This window comes from Corapipo altera, unplaced genomic scaffold (genome assembly GCF_003945725.1).
Source record: "Corapipo altera isolate COAL_440 unplaced genomic scaffold, ASM394572v1 52b, whole genome shotgun sequence".
Classification (NCBI taxonomy): domain Eukaryota; kingdom Metazoa; phylum Chordata; class Aves; order Passeriformes; family Pipridae; genus Corapipo; species Corapipo altera.
The window spans coordinates 5,934,393-5,960,594 of NW_020884922.1; the positions used below are offsets into that span (position 1 = coordinate 5,934,393).

The 26,202-nt window shown below is 41.5% G+C and overlaps 1 protein-coding gene across 1 annotated transcript in view; it reads right to left on the bottom strand.

Annotated features, from left to right (window-relative positions):
* Positions 1–3,934: 3,934 nt before the first annotated feature.
* The window catches only part of SYBU (syntabulin), a 41,325-nt gene continuing 19,057 nt past the window's right edge, over positions 3,935–26,202 (bottom strand). The window contains exons 4-7 of the mRNA XM_027656951.1: positions 10,947–11,049; positions 8,289–8,492; positions 7,171–7,320; positions 3,935–6,022 (exon numbers count right to left, since the gene is read on the bottom strand). Of these exons, the coding sequence (XP_027512752.1) occupies positions 4,921–6,022; positions 7,171–7,320; positions 8,289–8,492; positions 10,947–11,049 (1,559 nt within the window). The 3' untranslated portion in view covers positions 3,935–4,920. The remainder of the gene's footprint in view (positions 6,023–7,170; positions 7,321–8,288; positions 8,493–10,946; positions 11,050–26,202) is intronic.

Consider the following 26,202-nt stretch of genomic DNA (forward strand, 5'->3'; position numbering starts at 1 on the left):
TCATTGCATAGGTAGTGTAGTTGAGAAAAAAAATCATGTCCTGCTGTTAAAAATGCTAGTGTGAAAGTTCAATTACAAGCACTTCAAATTCCATGTTTTTGTACACTTACTGTATGTATTTACAGTGGAATTCCCGGGCAAAGTATGCATGGTAAATATGCAGCAGAAGGCAACAGTGCTTTAGTGAAGAAAAGAAGTTTAATGTCTGCTGGAAAGAAGTGTGTAGGAGGAGGGGGGGTCTGTATACTGCTTGTGTCCAGCCCAGTACTTTGGTGGATGCCTTTTCCACTGTTATGCAGATACTATTTATCCTGAATTCATGGGTTGTGTAGATTACTTACCTTGTGATAGAGGAGTGAAGTTAGCACATTCTGTGCCTGAGAATTTTTTCCTGTGCCTACAGGGAACAGTGAAGTTCTAAGTGAATGGGAAGGGATAGGGGGCCATGTGACTAAATCTTGCCTGCCTAGACAAATAGAATTTTTAACTAAGTTGTAGTGGGTTCTGGCACAAGTTTTGCTTAAGACATAAGTTATTGAGAAAACAAGATAGTAAGAATTACTTTTAATGACCTCAGTCATGGAGAAAAGTTTTCAAAAATGTTTCGTATGCTTGTCATGTAGCTTTAAATCTTGCACAAGTTGAGTGATTTGACAGCAATTTTCAGATGTTAAATTTTAGAATATATTTAGAAGGCAGCACTGCTGTGTGTATTTTCTGCACAAGTGTTCTGGCTGGAATAGAATGAGTTACTTCAATGCAGACTAAACAGCAGTATGGCAAGTAAATCTGCTCCCACTACACACCTCCAAAGTATTTGACAGTGGATAGGAGATGAGGAAGTTTATGAATAAACTTCAGTAACAATCTGTGTTTGTCCTTTTAAGACCACTGAAGAAGCAAGGAGGTACCAGTCATAATTCTTTCACTATTGCTGATGCAGGGTGAGAAAACTGATTTATCTGCTGCCTGTTTAAGGTGAAATATGTTGGAAGCTGCATCTCATTTTTTAAAAAATAGCGCTATTTTTGAGACAATGTAAAGTAGATGCAAATCAATACTATTTATTAAAAATAACAACAGATGGGCTAGTTAATAAGTTGCAAACAAACCCCCTGAATACATCATGTAAACACATATGATTTTTGAGCCTTCAGCTGTTTTAAAAACCTTTGGGTGCTGCCACCTTTCTGCATGTCAGTCCTCCTGCATTGCTTTTCCCTTCTGCTGTTACTGCTTTGCTGTTTTTCTGTCTGCTTTCCCATACTTAAGCGTAGCTGCTCTAGAGATTCCTCCCATCTCTGCCCTGTGCTGACATGAGGGAGGACACTGCTCTCAGAGGAAACAACCTATGCTTATCTGTTATCTGTTTCATCTTTTTCCTGTGCTCTCTCTTCTTTCCTTCTTCCTATATCTTGATTTTTATCCTCAACATACATGAGAATACTTTTGGTAAACTTATTGTGAGGGTGCTGTGCTGTCTTTTCCATTGGTTTGATTTCCTTGAGGGATCCTGTACACTCACTGTGTACACTTGTTTTCTTTCTCTCCTGCTGCCATAGGTTCTTCCTTTTCTCTCACTTTCCACCTTACCCATTCTATGATTCTGTGAAGGGTACAGGTGAATCTCTGGTGGCGAGGGGGTTACTGCCTGAGTCTCAGCTTTCAGCAGCTTAGGGGCATGTTGGGTACCTCCTGAGGTGCATATTAAAGAAAGGCTTTTTTTGTTCCTGGGTTAGAAAGAAAATGTTTATTGGGATTATAAATAGGCATCCTTTCAGCCTGGGAAGGAGCTGACTTGGTTCCTGTGCTGTAAGTCTGAATTCAATAACACATCTGCTATTTTACCCTTAACCTGTGCGCTGTATGTCCTCCCCACCTGCATATTTTGAGAGGACTTCTGGTGCAAACAGGTGTGGGTATGAGCATCTTCTAAATTCAGAAAAAAGGATGGGAGTTTTTATTGAAGTGCTTGGAGGCTGATGTCCTCTCCTAGCTACTCTGTACAACACCAGTGGGATCCAGGTGACACATGACTAAGACTAAAGTGTAATATTAGAGGGGAAAAAAATTAGGATGGTGTGTTTTTAACAATTGGCATATCCTCTATGGATTGTGGAACAAAACCCAGTTTTTCCCTGAAGTCTGGGACTGGAGCATTTATTATGGTACTTTAGGCCTCTTCTTACAAAGGGCTCCTTGAGCTGTCTACATCCTTGAAGCCGGAGGAGGAAAGGTGGAGGTTTGGACGCGAGCTGAATTTTGGGTAGAGATCAGAGCAAGGACTTTTTACCAGGAATGTTGGGAATTCTGTCACTGCTTGCTGAGTGTAGTTAAATGCCTTATGAGAGCTGAGCAGACTGAAAGATATCTAAAGATGGGAAGAAGCTTTGATGTTATGCTGGTGTTAGTCTTATGTCTTAAACATCGCATTTAAAAACACTTAAAAACATTACTGCTAAATGTAGCCTGCCCAAAACATGCTTTGAAATTAGTTTGGCCTATTGACATTTTTAAGTGTAGGTTTGTGGTGCTTTGTTGCCTCTTGCTGCAAAAGAAACCCACATAGTTGCAGGTGAATGCATATCCTTGAACTGAAGATTACTTTTTCCTCTGAATTATGCTCCATTTCACAATCCCTCAAAGTGAAGATCACTTAAACAATAGTGGCAGTAAAAGAGAAATCCAGCATTGTAACATCACATATAAAATAATGCTCTCTTGGCCTTGCACAGACATACTTTGAAGTAGGAATAATAAGGCATTTTCTGTAATATGTTTCAGTCCCAAGAGGAGGTATCTAGGAATTAAAAAATTCCATGGTTGTGTAAAATTTACATTAATCCCTCTAACTATTAATTTTGACTCTAAGTCCATATAATTTAAAAGCTTTTGAAAGTGACCTTTGAGCAGTATCCATTGCAGCAGTGCCACAGGGCAAGCCAGCTGGCTGCAGGCACCCAAGATGGGAGAGCACGGAAGAGGAAGTTACGGCAAAGCAAGCACGATGGTCTCATGTCCATCTCTGTGAACTCTTGGGGACTGACTATTTACATCAAATTATCTGTTAGATTTCTCTTCCTTAATTAATGTAATGCTTAATTAAGCCTCTGGAATCTCTGTTGCAAACACATAATAATTCACAACCCAGGCTTCACAGGGACATGAAAGGTGCCCAAGTTGCCTGTGTAAGTGTCAGTGCATATCACCCTCTTGAGTGTTGCAAATGCTCCCTGTACACTGGCCAATTAATTATACTCCTCCTTTGTGAATTACTCATTATTCCCTTCCCAAAAACTGCAGAGCAATGTACAGCAGTGTCAGGCTTCACTGGACCCCTTCTGCTCTGGGTTGCACAGGGAAATACTACCCTTGTTTTGCTGAAGGGGAAAACAGGACGCCAGTGAGGTTTGAATAGCCAGAGGTGGTGGTGAAAGCTTGGCTGGGGCAAGAGAAACCGCACTGTTTCATCTGTTGAGTAGTGTTCCCCTCCTCTGATCTATCCACAGATCTCAGGTTTTGGACATGGAGAATAGTTTGATGGTCACACTGTGCACACTGAGACTGCATGACTGTCAGCTGGGTTAAATGAGGCCTCCTGGACCTCTGTTAAATGCCAGAAAGGCTGATATTGTCCTGGGATTGCTGCAATGAGAAGTTCCAGGTTTCTGGCTGATCGCATTGGGTTAAAGATTAGGTCACATCTGTGAATGCAGCCTCGGGTGGCAGAGGGTGTGGTGTGTGCATCTACAGACCGACTGGAGCCTTTAATGAGCCTGGCTGAGTGCTTGCACTTGGAGCTGTACTCAGGTTTCCTCAGTCTAACGCTGTTACAGGACCTGATAGAGTACTCCCTCCAGCTCAGGCTGTACCTGACAGCTCAGCTGGAATGGGCTATTTTCTTATATCTTTGCTACAGTAAAAGTCTCACACGTTTGACATTTCTATCATGCTTTACTTAATTTTGTGATTATAAAGATAATTTACAGTTAAGCAATTAAATAAACAATAAGTTAAAACACAATACATTTATACATAGTATTTCAAAGGGCTCAAAAGACTATCCGGTTCCAATACATTAAGACTTTAAAACAACATTAAGAGTCAAAGTGTATCCACGCCTATAATTATCATTGTAACAAGTGTGAAGACTCCCAACAGTGTACATTTTTGGTTACAGTCCCTGTATACGCACAAGACCAGTGAAATGCTCAAGCAATTGCACAATTGAGAAGAGCACTACACGAGACAGGCACAAACGATGTGCTGGAAGCTGCCTGGGGAATACGGGTTTTACCTCTAAGTGGAATTGACACTTGGGACAACAAATGGAAAGCGCTAGCATGCTTTCAGGAGCACAGGTGTGATACCCTACGGGGAGTGAGTCTCCATGTCACTTACTTAACACTGTAGTTTCACAGATGTTTCAGGTTAGTGCAGTCTAGAGAAATACCCCACCCTTCTCTGGCCATTTGTCCCCGTGCACATCTTACGCCATCCTTGAGCCAGTGCAAAGTGCTTGTACATTCGCTGAGTGAACCATCCAGAGAAAGTGACTGAGCTTAATGCTAACTCAGCAATCAGACATAAGGAGCACTAGCTATAGCTCCTGATTTCCCTGGTCATGTTCACTGTGCAGATGCACTGGCACAAGAAAGACACCAGCACAGGGGAGGGATCTGTGCCTGGGAGCAGGAGGAGTATTTCTGTAAGCAGCAGTACTGTTAAAAACATCTGTTAAAAACATCTTCTTTTTTATTTTGAAACAAGGAACATGTTTTTGAAGTGATTTATAGTGCAAATCAAATAGTCAAAAGCAAAATGATGGACTCTGCCAGAATATACAGTAACTTTTTATAATCTATTTCATCCCTCTTTCTCTCTGCCATAGCCAGTTAGTGCCCAGGGACAGAGTAGACTTTAGGTTTTGATATTGAAGGGTGTTCGGCGTAAAGAGTGCAGGGCCACCAGGCAGCAACCACGAAGCAATGCTCCAATATTGTAAATAGGATCTGTTCCTCCTCTCTGAGTACTCAAAGCCCACACAATAGTTGGTACAACAGGGGCTGCTACAGCCAGAAGATCTCCAAGGAGACTGCTGCTCCAGTATCTCCTCTTTATTCCTGTATTGACATACTCAAAGCCTTCATCATCATGAGGTTCTGTAAAATCAAGTTCTTTCATGAAACGATTTTCATTAACTCCGTGCTCCACCTTTCTGCATGGAGACTCCATGGGAGACAAAAGGATGGCAGAATTGGGATCACTTGGAGTTAAGTCCACTATGATACCAGAATCACTGAAGCTTTCAAGAGAAAATTCACCCAATTCTTTCAGTGAAGAAGGTGGGCTTAGAGGGCAGGTATCTTGAGCCCTGAAGATGTTTTGAATGAGCTGCTCCACATCTAGGCTATATGGCACCACGTCAGTCTGGATGGCCTGCTCCACCATCGTGTTGTTGCTTTTCTCTGCCTCCTGGCAGTAAGTTAGTTTTCCGTCCAGAACGATTTCAAGCATTTCTTTAGTTACAGAAGCACTGAAGGGAGCTGGATCACTCAACTCAGAGGTTGTGGTGGTCAAACTCTCTCCAGATGAGTCAGTCCCATGAGCTCTGTCCTCACTGAGAAGCAGCTCACTGTCTGCCACTTCCTCCAGAGCTTCTTCCTCTGTGATGAGGCTGTCTGGCACAGTGGCACACAATGCTAACGGCTTCCCCTCTGAGTCGCACGTGTATTCCAGGCACTGCTCATCCCTCACAGAGTGGTTTTGAGCAATCTCCATGCTCTGCAGCAAAGATTCCAGTTTCTTGTTTTGAATGTTTATGTCTATGAAGTATTTCTGAATTTTTTTGTCTTTCTCAGCCAAGCTGTTTTTCATGGTTTCAATAACCTGCTTGAGTTGTTTAATTTCACTTCTTGCTTCCTTTAAGGCGAGCTCTGCCTCCACACGACTGCACTCTTCCTCAATCCAGTCTTCCCTCATCCGTCCCAGCTGAGCTTTAAGCTCTTCTATTTCTGTTTCCCTGTAGCAAAATAAAAATGTTGTAACACTTCTGCTGACTGATCAGTTGAAGTCGTCATAAGGCTTCATCACACAGGCATGGCTATGCTGCAGAGATGCTCCAAAAAGGAAGGAAATTCCTTCAGGTGCTATTTGCAGCCACCTCCGAGAGAGCCAAGACATGCTGGTTGATTGCTAATCGGTGTCACTGGCCTCGCCACACAACCAACAGCCTTGTGGACTGTACCACATCTCAGACATTTTGAGGCACAGGTGGTCACCTCTAGGTCAGGTCTAACCACTGCAGTGCATAACATCTCACCTACTGCCTTGCCCTAGAGGAAATGGGAAACAGCTGCCTGGACTCATCCACCATGCCTGCCAGCAGCTTTCCAGATACAGCCAGAGCCAATGCTGGCCTCAGATAGCCAGGTGGGTCATGGCTGCAGGCATCTGGCTTGCTTTTCCCAGCATGAAGCCAGAGCCTGCTGCAAGCAAGTGGGGCGTGGGGGCCCCTATCTGAGTTGCAGCCCTTGCAGATGCTGAGGTGGACCATGGGATCCTGGGGACTCTGTCTTGGGCCTCCATTCAAACAGCCCTTTGTAACCCCTTGGATTGTCTGTGCTGGAGAGCTAGTTCTCAGAGTGCAGTTTTTGTGAAAGAGACAACATCTGTTGCTGTGTAATGGACGTTGTCACTTCTTTGGCAACATCCACACAAAAGGTTATTGTTAAAAATTCAGTATATAAGCGACAAAAATACAAGTGGGCACACTGGTTTGGGTGTGAGCTTTTCTTTCATTGGGGAAGGGGAACATTCACAGTCATATTTCACTGAGAGAGGCAGAACAGGACACTAAGGTAATATATGCTGGCAGGTAGAAACTGTTCTGTGTATAAAGGTCTCAGTGCTAAATCAGACTTGTAAAAAGTTATCCTTTGAAAATATTCAATTATGAAAGTTCCAAAAAGGGAGAAGAGACAGCTATATTTATAACTAAACTGCTTGGTATGAAACTTGAAACACCTGAAAACAACCTAATCATGATGATCATATTTCAAATTTCTTAATGGAAACTTTATGTGATCAAGAAATGAGTAAAAACATTCAAGATTCCCACCCCCAAATGTTCCCAAATAAATCTTTCTGACACTGATTTCTGAAGTTTACCTTTCTTTAAGTTTGCTCTCAGATTCTTTCAGCTTGGTTTTCAAATGCCGTACTGCCACTTCTTTCTGCTGCAGAGGAGTCAAATACTGCTCTGGATTTTGTGGTTTAATGCTGTGATTGTCACCACAAGAATTGTATCTCCCTGATCGCCTGAAAAAAAACCCAAACAAAACATCACATAACATCACTCCTACAGTTCATAAGTCTTCGCAGAAAGAAAAACATCCCATTGACTGATAAATGCAAAGCTTGACTCATTTAGGGCTTCTCAGTGTCCATACAAGTGACTCCTCTGGCAAATCAAATCACTTGAATGAACAGCAGATTTGAGGCTCTAGTGCAAAATGTACTACATATGTACTTGGCTTCAGTGTCATTACATCAAAAAGACTTTAAAATACCTAGCCATCCCTTCACCTGAAATGGATGATGTGTACAAGACCAAGCAGCTCGGCCCCTGGCAAGGGCACCCAGCTGCAGACACGGCCAGGAGAGGCAGCGCAAGGAGTACAGCTCTGTACAGGAGTTAAGAAGCTGAGCACGCTGAAACCTACGTTCATCCCATCTAGCTTTCGGTGTGTGTCTGACATGCTTGGCTGTTAAGTTGTCTGATAGAGAGACTGAGGGAAAAAGCAGCAGCATGGTGGCAATTTCTTCTCTACAATATGTGTCACGTGCTCTGGCAGGTATCTCTGCTCTTTCCTGTACAGGAAACTGCACTCCTTAGGGAGGCAGGCTGAATTTTCACCCGAGTGCATCATACTTCCTGTACTACCCCACCCAACTCTCTTCAAAGTGAAAGAACCCTACAGCAAAAAAACCAGTAAATTCTCATGAGAACTGATTACATGAAAACTCATGAAGTAGCCTGCCTTGTAGTGAAAACCAACTGCAAAGGGCTTTGACTTACAGTAAACTTGAACTTTACAGTGGTGAAACAATAAAGCTTTACATGGTATGGAGCGCCCTGTTGACTCTCAAGCCAGCAATAAGAAGAGTCACACCTATGCTGAGGAACAAGGTCACCTGCACAACAACTCCTCCAGCTGATCCCACACTACAGTGTAGAGAGGGTAAGTCAGCACGATGAACACCGGGAGGCTGAAATACAGACTTACCTCATCACTGGGCTGCTGTCACTTCCTTTGTATGAGCCTGAGTTGCTGCTGCTGGCTGAAGAAGCCCTGTAACTCTGATGGATATTAGCAGGATTCAGATGGGTTTTGCACAGTGTTGATGAAGGGTCCTTTCCATGGGAAGCAGGTGGGCTGGCTCCAGACTTGTAGGATAAGGATCCGTTATTCCGACCATAAGGTCCACGACTGGAAGAGAACCGAAATGGTGAAAGCATTATCCTCATCACACAACCCATTATATGTCTCATTTTACACACAAAGTTCTCTAAATGCTAAACCAGAGAAATAAGTGAGTGGCCGGAAGGAAATAAAGTCCTGATGTTATCAGACAGTGCATGTTCTTTCACTGACTGGAGTGGTCTCAGTCTGAATGACGTGATCTAGGGAGACCTCAGCCATTTTCACATTTCTCTGTGGACAGCACAGTTCCCAGTGACTCTGTCAGATCGTCCATGTTCCCTGAATCTCCTTTAAGTAATGAGAGGCCTGTGGTCTGGACTAATGCCAAAAGAACCACACTTCAGCTTTCCCTGGCCAGGCCTGTGGAGTGGTGCCTGCATGTGGAGGATTGCTGTAAGGCTGCTTTCATGCTCCTCGGCAAGCAGCCTGAGGGATCACAGCATGCAGTGAAAACAGATTTTGTTTGGGCCACTGTTCTTTTCTGCCTTTGGCATAGTGGATGCTTCATCTGTCATGGTCAGCTATTCATTCGCTTAGATATAGTTTGAACTCCACAGAGAGCAGGCTGAAATAGTATTACAATAGACAATAGGAAACACAGCCTTTTCTTTCTTTCACCCAGTTTTTCTCATACATATCTACCTTCCTTTTCCCACTCTTTATTAAATAATCTATCAACTGTGTTTGCTTGAAATGAGTTGGTATCCTCACTGCCTGACAGCTGCCCAAGGGCTGGAGCACTCTGAGGACAGCTTCCTGGGATGCATTACTCTCCTGCCTCCTTGATTTGTCATCCTGCACTACTACACTGCTTCCTTCATTCTCCATAGAAGTTGTTCTTCTAAATGGTAATCAAAGAGCAGGTTAAAAAAACCCAACAAAACCTCTAAAAAAAAAACCAAAAACCAACCAACAAAAAACCCAAAATCCAAAAAAACCCCCGGAAAAAGTTAAATCCATTCAGCGAAAGAGAAGACTTGAACATAAAAATTTAAATACCACAGAACTATGAAGCAACATCTCTTCTTTAAATTGTTTCACTTGGTTTCCTTCCTTCTCTGCAAATGGAACAGTTTATAAGGAACAGATGGTTGAGTGGCTGCTGTGAACCCTCATCACACTGCTGTGGTTTTTATTTTACTATGAAATGCAGAACTGTGGTTTGTGACAACACTGAAATGTTTCATAGTGAGTTAAGTCAAACAGTTAAAAAAGAACATATTGCAAAGAAGATATCTCTTTCTACTTTCTACAGTGTATCATCATCTCTGGTGTGCAGCAGAACTCGCACAGGCTGCTTAACACAGCAATGTGTTTGAAGGAACCTTATTACAGAGGACTTCTGTCCAATGAAGTAGGTCAGTATGCTCTAATTTAAAGTTATATTAAAATGCAAAGTAGTATATGAAATGATACATAATCTTACTGAAAGTAAGGTGATTAATCTTACTGAGAGTAAGGTGATTTTAGGGCTTCAGATTATACTTAGTACCATTTTTTTCCCACAGCCAGTAACTTTACTTGTTAGATGTAATCTAGAGAGAGTGTAAGTAATGTTTATTTTTCTAGCAGTCTCATGATACAGATAGGAAACCACTCATTAAGCATCATTCTGACAATCTCTGTATGCTGGGGCACATTGCAACCTTGAAGACGTCTGTGGGACTCAAGCATACGGGTATCCCGCTGCTGGTCCCAGGCTGCCTGCCAGCTCTTTCACAAAGGGCAGGAAACTAGTCCTGTCAATTTGAACTCTTTCCTCCTACTCCACAAAATATAACCAGCAGGGATTGCGTGGGCAGAACACAATGTGTGCTGCTCCATCCCAATGCCCCTGTATTCACAAGCTGTCTGAATTTGCCATTCACACATGACAGGGAGAAATCTTACAGAAATCTTTCATGAAAGGTTCATTTAGAAACATGATTTTTTAAAAAAAATTGCATATAGTTGTGGTTATCTAAAGGTTGGGCAAGGGTATTTCAGAAAAAAAAACCAACAACCCAACAAAAACCCATCAAAAGCAATATTGTCTACTTCTTCCTAAAAAAAAAATGAGATCATGATCTGAAGGGTGTATGCCAAGCTGATAATTTATGACAGAGATAAAACAAAGTGATAAGACCAAAAGGTTTAGGTTAACTGGCTACAAGTACTGCTGTTAACTAACATAAACCCAGTTGCTCTCTCCTCCACTGGAGCCAATGCCTTTTCTTCATTACCTAGTTGTATCTCCTATACTTGTTATGAATACACAAAAAAACCCCAGCAGTTGGATGATCTGGCATATGGACAATTTTTGTGCACCAAATACAGAATTCTCTTTTCTTTCTTATTTCACAGTTCTCATCAGTGTACTACCCAAGAGCCTAGTCCTACCCTGATTGTTTTAAAATGCAAGACCTTACACAGTAGTCTATCTTCATACTGGTAATATTCAGTAAAAATTGCTTTGCTTACTTGCGAGAAAAAGAAGATCTTTTACTTCCAGCAGCAGACATATGGACTTCAGGTGCTGAAATACTGCCCGTGCTGCTTGAAGAGCTAAAATCAGCTTCGCTGCCTGGAAAGGAAAAGGGAAGAGTAAAAACATGATGGAAATTATAACTCAGATTGTTTTCAAAATAACAGTGAATCACAAGCATCCTTCCTTTGTCTGTTCTGGGTGAATTTCAGAAGTTGCATGGATTTTCAAACATCCCTGAGGACAAGCACTGGATTTGTTCCAGATTTTCAGTATTTCTTCAGAACTGACACTTCAACAAGAACAGAAGAAACATTTGGACACAAAACCCTCACGCTACAGAAGCCATTTTAGGACTTGGATAGGAACACTTGTTGTGACAACCTGTTTGTTTTCTCACAGCCATCAATAGAAGAATGAGGCTGTTCACATGGCTCCTTAAGGAACACAGTGATTAGAAACACACAATTGTAACTGGATATTTCTCATGCTTTAAACCATACAGAAACACTGCTTCCTGCTTCTATTTTGGTTTCTGAAACACACATACATGTATATAAGTATAGATGAGCATAGGCTAACAGGGTATTCATATATGTATGTATACACACGTGCAGGTTTCATGTAGTGCAGAAGCATAGTGAGGCAGTTCTAATAACTTCAAAATAATCCAAAATCACATGTAGCTCTCAAGTCCTTCTCAGTTACTAAGTCATCTTTCTGATGACTGATTTTCTATGCATCACGGTTTTTATTTCCCAAGCTCTGGCATATACAAGGAAAACTGCTCTCATTTTGCTAAGGTGAGTAGTAGGCAGATATACTAAGAAAGTCTTACTCTCTGCAGAAAAAACCCAACACCTCAAAGTTAGAATTTTTTTCCAGTCTGTCAATCAAATGGCAAATGTTCTAATCCATACCCCAGTCTCTTGCTGTAGAGCCACAATAGTGAATGGTGACTTCAGTTGAGGGGATGGAAAAAACTTTCCAACATCCTTTAAGCAGCTAATCGGGAGGAGCATCTCTCACCTGCGAATTTCTGGGTGCTGTCCCATGCACAAATATCCCCAGACAGCAGCTGAAAACTTACCATTTTTGCTATCTTTTCCATACAGGGGAGATATAGCTGCAGCTACCACCATCCCCACTGTGGCAGATGGACCTTCAAGTGCTCAATCTCTCTTAAATTCTTCGCAGAGCTGATGGTGATGGGGGCATCTTGCACCCCAGAATACCTGGGACTGGGAAAAGGCCTTCAGAGCCTGGCTTCACAGCCTTAAAGAGGCTGAGACAGCCAGCAACCATGCTTACCATCTGGTGACACTTAGCAACTGGCCCTGGGATCAGGCATGTTTGGATTTAACCCAATACTTTCCCTACCTCATCAGGTCCAAGACCAGCCCCCCACTTCTCTGTGCCTTTTCATCAGCCCAGCCCAGAATATTCCTCAGCCGAATTTCAAAGTGCTCAGATGCAAAGCTTATCTCTTCAAAAGGGGATCCTGGGGACCCAGCTCTACCACCTCTAATCAGCTCTGTGTCCAGTACAACACCCCCGATAATCAGACCCAAATCATCACAGTTGTAACCAGATCAGAGCTGCATACAAATTTGCAAGAGGAGGGAGAGCAGCAAAGCCACTTGGTTTCACAGGGTATTTATATCATGTCTACAGATGTAGATGTCAGTGACCCTCTCCTTGGGGAAGCAAAATGATCATGATGTCCAAAGCTGCAACAGAGTTTTCCTGATAAACAAAACATTCCCATCTACAAGACTAAAGTACACTTCAAATAATATCTCAGTACAACACTACACCCCAAACTACTTTTCCAAACAAGGCCTGAGCAGGTAAACATGTCACATGGATGTCATACCTCTGGAGTTTAGGTCCCCAAAACATTCCTGTGCTTGCAAGACACCAGCAGCTTTCCCAAGGCAAGTCCTGGCTGCAGCACAGAGAGCAGGAGCCCCAGTCAAGGCTCATCTCTGGGTAAGTAGATCACATCATAATCAGATCTTGCTATCGAAAGCATTTCAAGGTAGCAAGGCTTAACAGTTGCCTCTCCCTGACCTGCCTGGCTTGGAGCACCAAGAGCTGCAGAAGTTGGCACAGCTGATAAGAGCCACCAGAGCCTGAAAACACAACCACACCAACAGCAGAGCCTTCAAAAAGACTGAGCTGCATCTGAGACCAAGAATTGTGTCTGCAAAGCACAAACTAACCTTTCTGGCCCCAGTTCTAATAACAGCTACACACAAGCTTAACACTTAGCATAAGAGACTACTTATGTTTAAAATTAGACATGTGGCTATTTATAGGATCTTTGAGAACATTTTATAAGTTAAAGGGGTCACTGCTAGTAATGATTCCAAGTGTGTAAGTGATGTTCAAGCCAATTTTGTGTGTAGCAGTGCTTGACAGCAATGCTATTAGGAGTCTTTAAAAAACATTTTCTCCCATTTGGTAGACATCTCTAAGCAAAACAACATGGCATCTATCCATAAAATGTCAATTGCAACATATTCTCCTGGGTAACTTCTGTCTAACAAATATTTTAACAAAAAGGTGAAACTCCTTGTCTAACAGCAATGTGAGCAGGAGCTGAACATGACCTCTCATTCTCCTAAGGCCATTCTCCAGGCTGAGAGCTCCCTAAGGATGCCTATTGACTATATTTGTTACTGACAATGTGATTGCAAAAGCCCCAGAACAGCCCACTAGTTCAGCATTAGCCATGAAAGAGACTGACATTTCTCAAAACCACACTGCTTTTTCCTAACTGGCCAGAACACTTGTTTAACTCTGATCGGAGACCTTCCTGCAAAAGATGCTACAGGTTGAGTCACCAGCTTCGACGGTGTCTCCTTTGGAATTCATTCATACATATTCTTCCGTGCTGCAGCCACCAGTGTCGCAGCGCACAGAGCCTGCCGGCAGTCGAGCCAGCCCGGGATGCGATGCTGGGAAGCCCCTCGCTCCGGCCTCCCCCGCCTGGCAGCGGGTTCCGAGCAGCAGCACGCCCACGCCACGGCAGCGGAGCTGTGTACTGCGCTGTGCAATGGGAGGGACAACACAAGGATGGCCAACAAAGTACCGTCACATTTTCCAGGATTGCTGCTTGCCAGGAATGAGTATCTGAGAAGCAGGAGTGAAATCCTGTAGTGTCTAGTGCTGTCCCTGCACTTTATTGCCCCATGGGCAGTAGTCCAGAGCTAAGAGTGCGCTTCAGGCAGCATCACGCCTTGTGCTGCCTTTTCGTCTCCTTCTGCCCTGACGGAATCGCGACAGTCACCGAGCTCAGCTGACACGGAGGGAGAAGAAGGGAGCTGTGACGAGGCGGGCGGGCAGCGCGGGCCGACACAGCCCAGGCAGAGGCAGGGAGGGCGATGATGGTCCTGCAGCCGCCTGGGCTCATCTACGACCACAGCTCAGGGAGGTAACGCTGTCCTGCCGCAGCATAGGAATCCACCGGGAAACCTCCTACGAATGCCTCCGGGGCAAATTTCCCCCCTTGCATGTGATGCAATTACAGATTTCGGGGTGGGATGGAAGAGACGGAGAAAGCTGCTTGTGCAAGGGCCAGTACGCCTCCAGCTGGCACTACTGCGTGTTTATCCCACTGGTGCAGGGCAGCCACCACGCCTACGTTTTGGGTGTAGAAAAGCCTCACCTTTAACTCTACCCTCTGCACTGCCTCAGCCATAATGCAAGGACAATGACACAGTACAGTGACTGTATCACACACTGCATTCACAGCTTTTACAGGTAGAACAGATTAGGTACATCAGGCTTACCAGGACAGTATGCTAGCACAAAAATGCCATGTCAAAAATGTATATATGTATATAGACACAATATATAGCTTTCTTACACAAGATCACACAATAACTCCACACAAACTCCTGGAGAATGGTATCCCAGTCTTCTATTTCTAGCCATTACAGATGCTTGGAGACTTTGTTTTATGGTCTTCTGGCCACAAAATCTTAAAATTTTGCTTGCACTTCAGCGTTTAATGTTTTTCCTTCTGTAAGAATAAAGCTCAGACTTTCTTGTGTGCCTTTTATTGCCCATTTGCCATCAAAATACTAGATTAAAATAAGATAAAAAGGAAAAAATCAAGCAATATCTGTGACAGGAACACTAACAACTCATCAGCAGAACTGGACTCCCCAAACTCAGAATGCATATGGTCTTATTAAAATTTTGGGTTTTGTGTATGTCTTTCCTATTTGCAACTTCACCATTGCTTCATAGCTGCCAAAGTATATAAACCACAAAGCTTACCTATTTCTGACTCCAAAAACATGACCTCTTTATAGGTATATCCGTCTTGAAGCAGGTTTTGCGTATAGTCAGTGAAACAGAGATGTAAATAAAACAGTGCTGACAGAGACAGCTTGTCCTCAAAATGTAAAGCACTTAAATTTGCTGAACTTTTCTGCCTTCATAAGCACCTTGTTATACAGCAAAGAGACCAGAATAAGCAAACATTTTCACCACTTTGGTGCAGCTACTAGAGGAATAGGTGGCATGCTGTCTCTCTAGAGAGCTTTATTTAGAGACCCCAGGGACAGAATTTGGGCCTGATTGCATAAAAAATACCCAAAAAAATCATTAGAAGCAGCTGAAAAAGTAGAGAGAATTCAGTTGTAATATCTGCTACTGAAAAGACCTGTATTTGTAAGAGATTTGGTTTAATTTATCTTGAGATATTTAACTTGCAGCTACATCTCTAGCTCCAATATTTTACAGCATAAGCAGTATATATCCAGGAAACATTAACACTGCTTTTATTTTTCTATTTAATATGGAGTTGTTCCTGCAAGACTGATTTTGCACACCACAAACAATATAGGAAAGAAAGCCAATATAGGAAAGAAAGCCAATATAGGAAAGAAGCTGCAAAGAAGTGATGAAGTCTTGCTTTAGCATTTCAGGCTTTTCTTCAGATGAAACCCTTAAAAATGATCCATTTCAAAGGCAAGGTCTCCTAGTGGGAAATGCACTGAATTCACACTGTCAAGACCTGTAGCAGTAAATCTGCAGTATATGAGAAAACTGTTGTTTAAACATGTTTCAAAATGGCTTTTTGTAGTCTCTTTGCTAACTCATGCTTTCTTCTTCCCAAGACCCCCCACGACAAGTGTTATCCCATGCAGGAATGTCCTGAGAAGATATCCTGAGGTGTTCTCATTGGCCCCCTTTAACCCCTTCCTATTGGTTGTTAACCCCTTCCTGCGACCTGTAATTGGTTACCCTGTGAATCCTCCTAAGCCTCTAAATGTAACCCCTCCAACAATAAACTCTCTCTTGCCTCCTCTCCACGCTGGTGTGCTGTCTCTGTGGCTACCATGGGACCATGTGGGTGGGGAGAAGGGAGAGCACTTCTCCCCTCCAGGCTCAGGACCTGAAAAAACCCCTGGCCTGGAGTCCCCCCCCATCCACATTAAGCCATTGGAAATGGTTCCTCAGATGGAAATGGAACTAGAACTGGGCCACCCCACGCCATGGGGGAAAAAGAGATCCAGAAAGGACCATAGATGGGTTCCAGTCCCTGGCCTTTGACTTAGTACTTATTTTACTTCTATATATGAGACTCTTATCTTGGATTTAACTATTATATTTCACACCAAACAGTAACTGGGTAAAAGTGGATGTAACCTTGGGAGCAAGGAACAGGACACAGCTCTCCTCCATGTGGACTGCTCTAATCTTTGGGTGACAGAAGCTGCTCCCCCACACTCTGCCTCTGCCTCTATGTATTTTCCACTATAATGAGGTCCAGAGTCAGGGGAAGAAGTTGAGGATGCCCAGTAGGTCACATTGGAGGGCACTGAACACAGATCTTTTCCTGAAGCTCTAACTGCTCAGCTCTGGTACAACACAGCTGGAAAAGAGGCAGCCAGATGGGATGTGAGGCATAACTCATGGTTGGCTCTCTATAAATTGTTCAAACCTTCTGGGTGAGGAGATCCAAGAGCAGACAGAAGACTTTAGGGAAGGACTGCTTCCCCGTGTTTGAATCTAAATATGCTTTTAAAAATAATTATTTATCTTGATCTTTGCTCATCTTTCTTGCTTATGCTTCTTACTTTGGAAGGATTGTTATCAAATAATTAAAATTTATCCCATTAAGCAGTTTTTTGATCTCATCTAAGTACTTTAGTTTTGGTAGTAATCTGAACCACACTAATGCAAATTATAAGCACTGCAGCTCTCAACATGAATACAGAATGTGATTTAGTATGCTGTGAAACCACAATCAATCAAGCTCCTCTCAAAACACAGTCACTACAAACTAATTACTGATATTGGCTGAGAGCCATCATGCATATTCTGCATATCACTATGATCTGGGCTTGTGTTTTTCCTAATTGTTTTTAATTCATGGATTTGTAGAGCAGACACAAGCGGATGTTGTAACAGGAAAAGAGCATTACAAGTTGGAGTTTTTGATGCTTTATGTATCTAAAGGAGATTCTTCATATAGAAATCAACCTCACCTAATTATTTTTTTCATGCTTCTATATGCAGTTTGACCCATTCCAACACCACCTTAAAAATGGCTCCCATAAATTTACTCTTCTCAGCCTGAAGTGACCTTTGTTAGGGGAAACATATGCTCATGGAACAGAAGGGAACAATCTGGAGAACTTATCATCATGTTCAAACAAAAAGGTTCTTAGTTATCAGAGGTGTAAGGATGCTGCTTTCCTACACCAACCTCAATACAAACATTGAGACTGGAGGTTCAAAAAGTATAGCAACAGTTGTATAACATGACACTCAACTTGCATTCAACAGTTTTATAAAATATATTTCTAAATCCACCTAAGGACAAGCATTTTTTGTAAGCAAGCATGTAGTGTCACCTTGGGAGATTTTTTTATGTACCTGGCAGTACTATTTGTTCTGTTTGAAGGGAAATGGATCGGTTGGTCAGAAGTATTTTTAGAAACTGGAAAATATCATCTCTGGCAGGGATGACTTAGCAGTACACAGAAAGGCAGAAAAGTCCATCACAGACTGGGAAAAGATCCCAGCCCTCCCATCACATGGGTGGCAGAAGTTTAGCAAAGGGCTTTCAGAGGCCCCTTCAACACACATCCTAAATCTGGTTCCCATGCATAAGGAGGAGAGAAGCTGTCTGGGGCGCAGCAATGAGCTGCACAGGCACACGTGCACAGCATATATGCAAATGCATGAAATCACATGCTAAACCCGACTCATCTGAAAACTTTTGCACAGTCACCCTTAATACAAGACATATGGCTTTCATTATAATGTGCATAAAACATTTTAAATCAGTTTGACATGTTTTCAACAGGCAAGAAAAAAACACTGGAAGGATAAATATATCTGGGAGGTAACTGACTAAACAACCCTGCAGTCCCAGAATGAAAAGCAAAATTTGTCATAAGCTAATCAAATATTTACTGATTATAAAAAATTATTAAAGTGTCATCTATAGAAAAGAACAGTAAAACCTAACCCAGTATATTGATTGGTTGCCTAAATTATATTTTTTACAGTAACAAAGCCAAGGCTGGGCTGAAGGCAATGCATTTCAAGATATGACTGCTGTTATTTGCTGCTTTTTCCCCCCCAACAGCACTCTTACTGTTAAGAAGCACAAATGACAGACAAGAAGCCTGTGCTTTTTCAGCTTATTAATCCTTGTGGGTTTGTGGTCAAACTGTATTCCACTAGCTCTAGCAAACAGTCACAGCCTGCCCAGATTTCAAAAGTCAACAGCTTCCTATTATTTACAGAATTTCAGAAGGGTAGAACACAGACCTGTAATGAAGTGCTTCAGCATGGAAGCAAGACAAGGCTTGTAATATTAATAAAATATGAAACAAGTTTGCCAGAATTTTCTTTTCTTTTAAATACATTTTATGTAACGGTATATCTAAGATACACTGTTAGAAAGTACGTTTACTATTTAGTTATGTCACATTAAATGCTCCTTGTGGAAGTGATGTTCACCTTGCAGTGGCTAGAGACTGGATGTATGAAAGGAGGCCAGGTCTCCAGCTCCAAGGGGAATTGTGGAAGTGGCACTCTCCCTAACTGCCATCTCAACTCAGAAAAACAACCCACCAGTCTCAATCAACAAAGCTTCTCAGCTCTGCTAAACTCTTGTTTCTGGGCATGCCTAGAAATAGGTCAGCTTTAAAAGTGCTGAACAGTTTGGTGCCTCTTTCTAAAGACCAGGGTGGGTGTTTCACACTACACCACATAAATCAGGTTCCACACAAAACAAGTTCAAGGAAAGCTCTTTTATGCTGTCTGCTTTGCTGGGGAAAGAAAGGATCCACCTGGGATTCTTAGAGACAGGTTTAGCTTTGAAATAAAGGAGGAGGCTGCATGTCATCTCCCCATCACACCCCCAGGAACTGCATCCAGCAATAAGAACTTGATAAAGAGATGCAGTTCTAGTTGTTTCAGCTTATCATGCCCTTCTTCTCCAGCTCCTCAGTAAAACCACTCAGTTTGGAATGCATGTCTTCATTAACGCCTCCTACATGGGTGATATCCAAATAGGTCTGAATTTCTCACAGCTCCCACCTCCATCAGGAGAGCCCCACTCAACCCCTGCACACAACACATCTGAGAAAACTAAGCTGTGCCATCTAAAGTTTTGGGATAAGTTGGACAATCTCTATCTGGTTCTTCTTCTGGCTGCTGGGTTTTATTTATGATTAGTAATTGTGGTTTCTTTACTGGAACAGGGCCTGGACATGCATTTTTCCTTTCTCCTAGGTTCCTCCCAAGCTCAGAATCATTAACTTCAAGTGAGAACCAAAAGAGAGTGAAGATATCTAAACCATGGCTTCATCAGGATTTAGATTATCTAGGTACATAAAAGCAAGAGAAATACCACTGCTTAAACCAGCCAAGAGTTCAAAATTATGAATATCTGCAAAGACCTAGCAAGTTGTTTATGACTGACCTATCACTTCAGAGCCCAATCACCACCTACTCACACGATCTCTTTATAGCACAGTGAAATCATATAAGTGAGATTTGCATGACTAAAGACATTCCCTTAGCTTTCCATGCCTATGTATAAATACAGATATATAAACACAAGGAATATATAGGCTAATTCTCTCAATATTGCTCAAAGAGTATTAAAAGTAATGACTCTGAGGGAAACAAATATTTTAGGTAGCAATTTCGTCACAACAAAACAAAGATCTGAGAATACTGAATCTATTTGAAGTCGAACATGCACAGAAAATGGAAAAAACACTACTTTCTGTTTGAAATAATGCTTTAATTATAAAACTAAGAAATTTCTTTATTCTTTTAAAAAGGCAATAAAAACATAAAAAACCTCCCCAAAAATTCAAAATATTTTAGATTGAATATGGTCTTTGTTCAATCTGAAATGCAGATTTTCTTTAATGTTTTGATTTGGCAGTAACTCTCAAATCAGTTATTTACATGGCTCCTCTTTGAACATAGTAAGATATCAGACAAAAAAGCAATAGGGAATGTAAGGGGAAATAGAAAAGGAAATAATCTATCAATTCTTGAGTAAACATTGCTCAGAAAACAGTTTAAATCCCAGGATTCTCATTAAAAAGGCATTAATAACATGGAGGAATTCCAAAAAAGGTCAACAATAATGATAACAGGATTACAGGGCACTGTTTGTGAAGAGAGATTAAGAGAATGCAATTTGTGCATTTTAAGATAAAAATGAACACTGGCAACATGGTATATCATGGAAGGAGGAACGCAGCAAGAAAACTGTAACAAAAACTATGTAACAGCAACACAGGCTTCTGGCTGCAATATATGTTATTTCGTGAAAAATTACTTGAAATAAAAAGTGATGGTGAGTGGGAGTTGTGCATAGTAAAATGTATTTGGAGTAGGTTCAGAATACTTTAACTGCAGAATCAGGAAGCTATTTTAAACATTGGTATAAATAATACAAATTGTAATTTAAAAGCAGAGCACAAAAAACCTCTCCTAAGGGAAGATACATAATGGTCTCTTTTGTATGCACAGTATTTCTTTCTGTGGAGGTGAAGTGGGTTGAAACCCACAGAAAACAGCCAGAAGGAGCAGAAAATTCACTACAGTAAATATAGAAATTGCAAAGCATGTTCTAGCTTGACCTTAAACACGTTTTAAAATAAATACTTAAGAGTGTGTATAGGATTGGTTTCTCCATTTTGGCTCATATTCTACTCTGGATTAGCAGAAGAGGAAAAAAAACAATGAAAAACCAAACCTACTTGACCATACAAAAAGGGTTTTTTTCTAATACTAAAGATCACAGTTATTGCCATCTTCCATACCTCCTTCAAGCCTGACCTCTAAACCCCTGGGTTCTTCTTATGCCAGGCCCTCAGCCGCCTCCTCCTGATGCAGGAGCACGTCCCCACAAGCCCCATGAGACCTTAATCTCCATCAAAAGGCATTTGGATCTAAAACATGTATTGTCTGGCAGGGATCTCATCCTGTGCAGCATCCCAGGCATTCCCTGCAGAAGTCCCATATCCACATCCCCTACTCACTCTGATTTGCAGTTAGAGCCGTGGCTCTCTCCTGGACCAAGTGCCAGGCTAAACTCGAGGCTGCAGGCATCCTCAGGCAAGAATCTCCCTTTAACAGTGGCTGTCCCACTTTCTGTATGTCTGGAGCAGTATCAGGACGATTAATGGGCCAGGGAGGGAGAGACAAAGGAGTTACGATGTGCCTGCTGGGAACTCGGCTTCAAACCACCAGTAAAAAAGTAACTAAATTAAAATGGAGCAGCTTCCCTGGGAGCAGACACCCTACATCCCCTTAGCCTGCCCAGCAGTCCTGTATTAGGGCACTCCTCTTCTTTGTGCTAAAGCCCATCCCCCAAAAAAACACACAAGTCTAAATATAAGTTTCTTTTTCCTTTACTGAACTAAGTAACAAGGACCTTCTCTAATTTATTCATTTATTTTTATTTTGTAACAAAGGAGTTAATATGTAACTGCAGAATATTTGTGTCCAAGACTCTGAATTGCAGGTGGCCTGTGCCACCAGCCCACATCTGGGCAGGTCGCTATGTAGGACAGGCAGGACTCAGGCTTCCACCTTTTACTTGCCAATTCCTCCTCTGCAACATGCTGGCTTCCTTTTCGGATCCTCTGGTTTTGCTGAGACATCTGGGCACTTGCTGCAGCCTACGAGTCTTCTGAACAAAAAGAGAGATATGCCTAGAGAGGCCACAGCCCAACCACTAATTGCCTATGTCTCTACTAAGCACCATCCAAAATAATTTTTCAGAAGGGGGTGGATTATAAAATTTGTGACACAGAATTAAAATATTGTTTTTCCATGCCACTTTAACAGGAAAGGGCAGATTAATGGCAGTTAAATATTATAAAATGCTTCAAAGTCAAATCATTACTTGTAGCTGTTATTTTGCTTATTCATGTTTGAAATAAATATTTGGCTATTTGAACATGTTTTCCACATCAACTCAAGCAAATTTGTTCAAATTCAAAGTTTAAATTGACAATATATATGAATACAAACTAAAAAAATAGTACTATGCTAATAATTTTAACCTACCTTTCTAAGCATCTTTTGCTGAAAATATTTGTATTCTTGTTATATTCCAGTATTATCTTTCAGAAGTTACTGAGCACTTGTTTCACTTCAGTGCCATTTAGTTAGCTTATGCCCTAAAAATACTTTATTCCTACGAATCCACAGTGCAAAATGAGATACAGAATCTCCCTGTGCAGTGCTAGGCAGCTTGGGCAGCAGTCCTCAGAAAGAGAACAAACAGAGAGTGCCTAAGGTTATCAGGGATGAACAGAAGAGGAAAGGGCATCTAATTAGACCTATTTGAAGATCCATGCACGATCTTCAAGCACAAACTTTCTCCCACAACTGAATATCTAAGAATGACTTTCCTTTCCATTAAAAAAAAGACAAAAAACAAAAAGAAAGAAAGAACCAAGGAGAACTAAAAGCCACAGAGACTGTGCCTGCCTTCAATAAAGGCTAACAGCACTCATGTCCAAGCCAACCTTGGTCCTATTTTTAGTCAACAGAAAATTAGTCACCATAACCAGTGAATCCTGAAGTAAATGCTTAAATATTTGGCCAGAAAGACCATGCACCAGGTTCACTGGTTTCATTTGTTCTACCTCCTTTAAAACACAATAGGACCTTAGCGCACTCATGCAGGAAGAGATAATTATCACTACATTAGAGATTGGGAATTGAGGTCAGATAAATTACAGGTCATCTCTGCTCTATTCAGCTTGGCTAAAGACTGTGAATTCACATCTTCCTCACCTCCAAAACAGTTCCTGTAACCGCCAGAAGGGAGATGGCAGATTCAACTCTTAAAGCTGTTCCATGTCATTTGAGCAATGGGACCAGTCACTTGGACCAGAGAGTCAGCCCCCATCAACAGCCCACAGCTCCTGAAGGTTGTCTAAAGAGATATGTACATTCGAATTTCACCTCTTCTGAATCACAAAAGCCAAGAGATTTATGCCAGAGAAGCTCCAGCGGGAACTACTGGCTGCACCGTGTCTGTTGACACAACTAGAAGGAAATATTCAAAACTGCCATGAGGACCCAGACATTCTTAAGTCTGTTGGGAGGCTGGGCTTTGCATATAGCAGAACCCCAGCAGCACCTCGCCCACCGCCATCCCCCAGACCTCATAGGCTGGTCACCTTCCAGACCTCACAGCACTGACTGCTACAGTCACCAAATCTCCACAGGGTGACACCCCTCTGGGCTCAACTCCAGGACAAAAGCTATGAGGATGGCATGGGCTTGAACTGAGACACAGTTGCTCTGGAGGATGAGATATGCATGTGCCTCCCCTCAGAGCACAGCCTGGTCCTCTGGGACCTGTGGAACCAAGGTCTTAATAACTCCCTGTGCTGGCAGGTCAGGTAAGCAAATCTGCACAGCTCCATAGCAACAGACGTGAAATTAAAGCAGCTGCCACCAGTAAAACATGCAGGAGGGCTCAGCGCATACAGAAACATTTTTGTTTAGAAAAATCAGCAGTAGCTATTTTTTGTGGGCCCAAAATGAAAGGTGAAGAGAAGGAAGACAAGTAAAAGTAACTGAAGAAAAGGAATAGGATTGAAAACTGCAAGAATTGTATTTGTTAGACTCTGTATTAGAAAAGATCTCAGAAACTTTAGTATCACAAATAAAATTATGAAATGCACATATAAGAAAGGGAGAGTGTGATTAAAACTGTACAGGAAATAAATGTTGCATTTGTTGGATTTGAGTGTCAGAATGGTTACAGTGGCTGCTATCAGGTGTGGGACAAGTGAAGAGTTTGAAGCATGTGCCTACATCTGAGAAAGATGACACATTCTCAAGTACTTCCTCTCTTTTTATTGGTAAGGTGCTGTTTTAAAAAACAGATCAAAAGCCTTCCAGAAGCACAAGTAATTGACCATTGTGTATCTGCTCTTTGCCAAATACCAAGCTGCTTAAATGCTCATCTAATATCTAATGCTCAAATATAAAGCTCTCCTCATCTGGTTTAAATTACTCAAGGAACCTGGGCTTTTGCTCTTCCTCTTTTCACTTGCAAGCTCCTCTGCACCCCTCAGAGAATCTATGCTTTACAATAAACATGTTCAGATAAAGAGATTCGTTATTATTAATTCAAATACTTTAAGGGGAGAACCTCTAATTGGTCACAGGCAAGATGTTCCATCATTTTCTATCAACTCACTTCATTTGGTCCATCTTCAGAACATTTTTTTGTTCCATGACCATTTATTTAGTGTACACTGAACCTGGTGTGTCTCATTTCCTAATTTCAGCATTCTTATGCATGTGACACCAATCACATATTTAAGTAATTGAATATTCCTAGAAATATTCCTAGAAATGGAATTTCCCATCTTCACTAGGCAAGTAAGGTTATGACTGGTTGCAGCATGGGAACATGGGGTACACTGATTAAATACTGCACTTGTAACCGGATTAAATGTTCCATGACATACACTTGTTCTTAATTATCCCTCCCCCAGAAAAGGGACAGTCTTGGAATGTGGGTTATGAAGTACTGCTATATAAGTCACAGCAGAAAGAGAGACACCAGTCTTCTCATCAGTCTTACCTTTGTGAGATTCTGCTTTTAAAATGAAGAATGCCAATATATTTTAGGGATCAGTCAAGCCAGTTCACTATCTCCAAATATGGGTTTTCCATTTTCTGCTTTTTGTTTAGTTTTGTTTTTTTTTAAACAATCAAACAGTGTGACAGTTTCAACACAATACGTACTTGCTAGTAGCTATAAAGAACCATAAATTTCTTTGCATGCCATAGGAACTGTTCAAGTTAGCACATTCTGTAATGTGATTTTTGTATTCTGTACTGTTGTTGCTGAACAACAGGGACAACAGTTCTATTATTTTCTGGCTGCTTGCAGAAATTTGGTGCAGAGAATGAACAAAAGTAATGAAAATACCAGATACAATATTCTTGGATAAATGCACCAGTAAAACACGTCTTTTTAATATTTTATCAGACTTACCAAGATAAAGTCCTACTTTTGTATCCTTTTGCAATCAGAAAGAAGTTCTTGAGAGTGAAGTTTATTTCCAGAATTACCTCTAAGACAATCCTCTTGCAGAACTTACACACAAACTCATCTGTTTTTCAAGTGAAGCACATACATACATATATATCAGAGACAGACACTGTTATTCCTTCCCACACTATCATACTGAAATGAGGGAGTGAGTTAACAAAAGAGTTGTAAAATAATACAGTCAGATGTCAGGAATATAACCTAAATCAGAGTCTTTTTGTTAAGTTTTTAAAATAACTGAAGTGACTGCCTTTAGAATACAGACACATGTAGAAATAGAGTGGCAATATGGATAAACTTATCTTCTAATTTTATACTACACATTAAGTAGTCACTACTCTTTGCTTTAACAGAGGACCTCCAGAAATAAGTTCCTGGACATTTAGTGTCCTGGGAGTCTAATTCTCACACACCAGACATTAAACAAAATTAAAAAAATCAAGAAGAGCATTGCATTTTAACAGCTAGACGTTTATAACAGATAATCTGCAGCTAACACCTGCACTTTCTCTCTGATTTGTTTGGCTTATTTAAGATCTAAGCTTAATATTCCCAATCATCTACGGTAATTTCCCTTGCCTCCTTTTTGATCACTATCAGCTCCAACACTGAATAAAAAAGCACCTGCACCTACTAAATACTAACAACCAAATAAA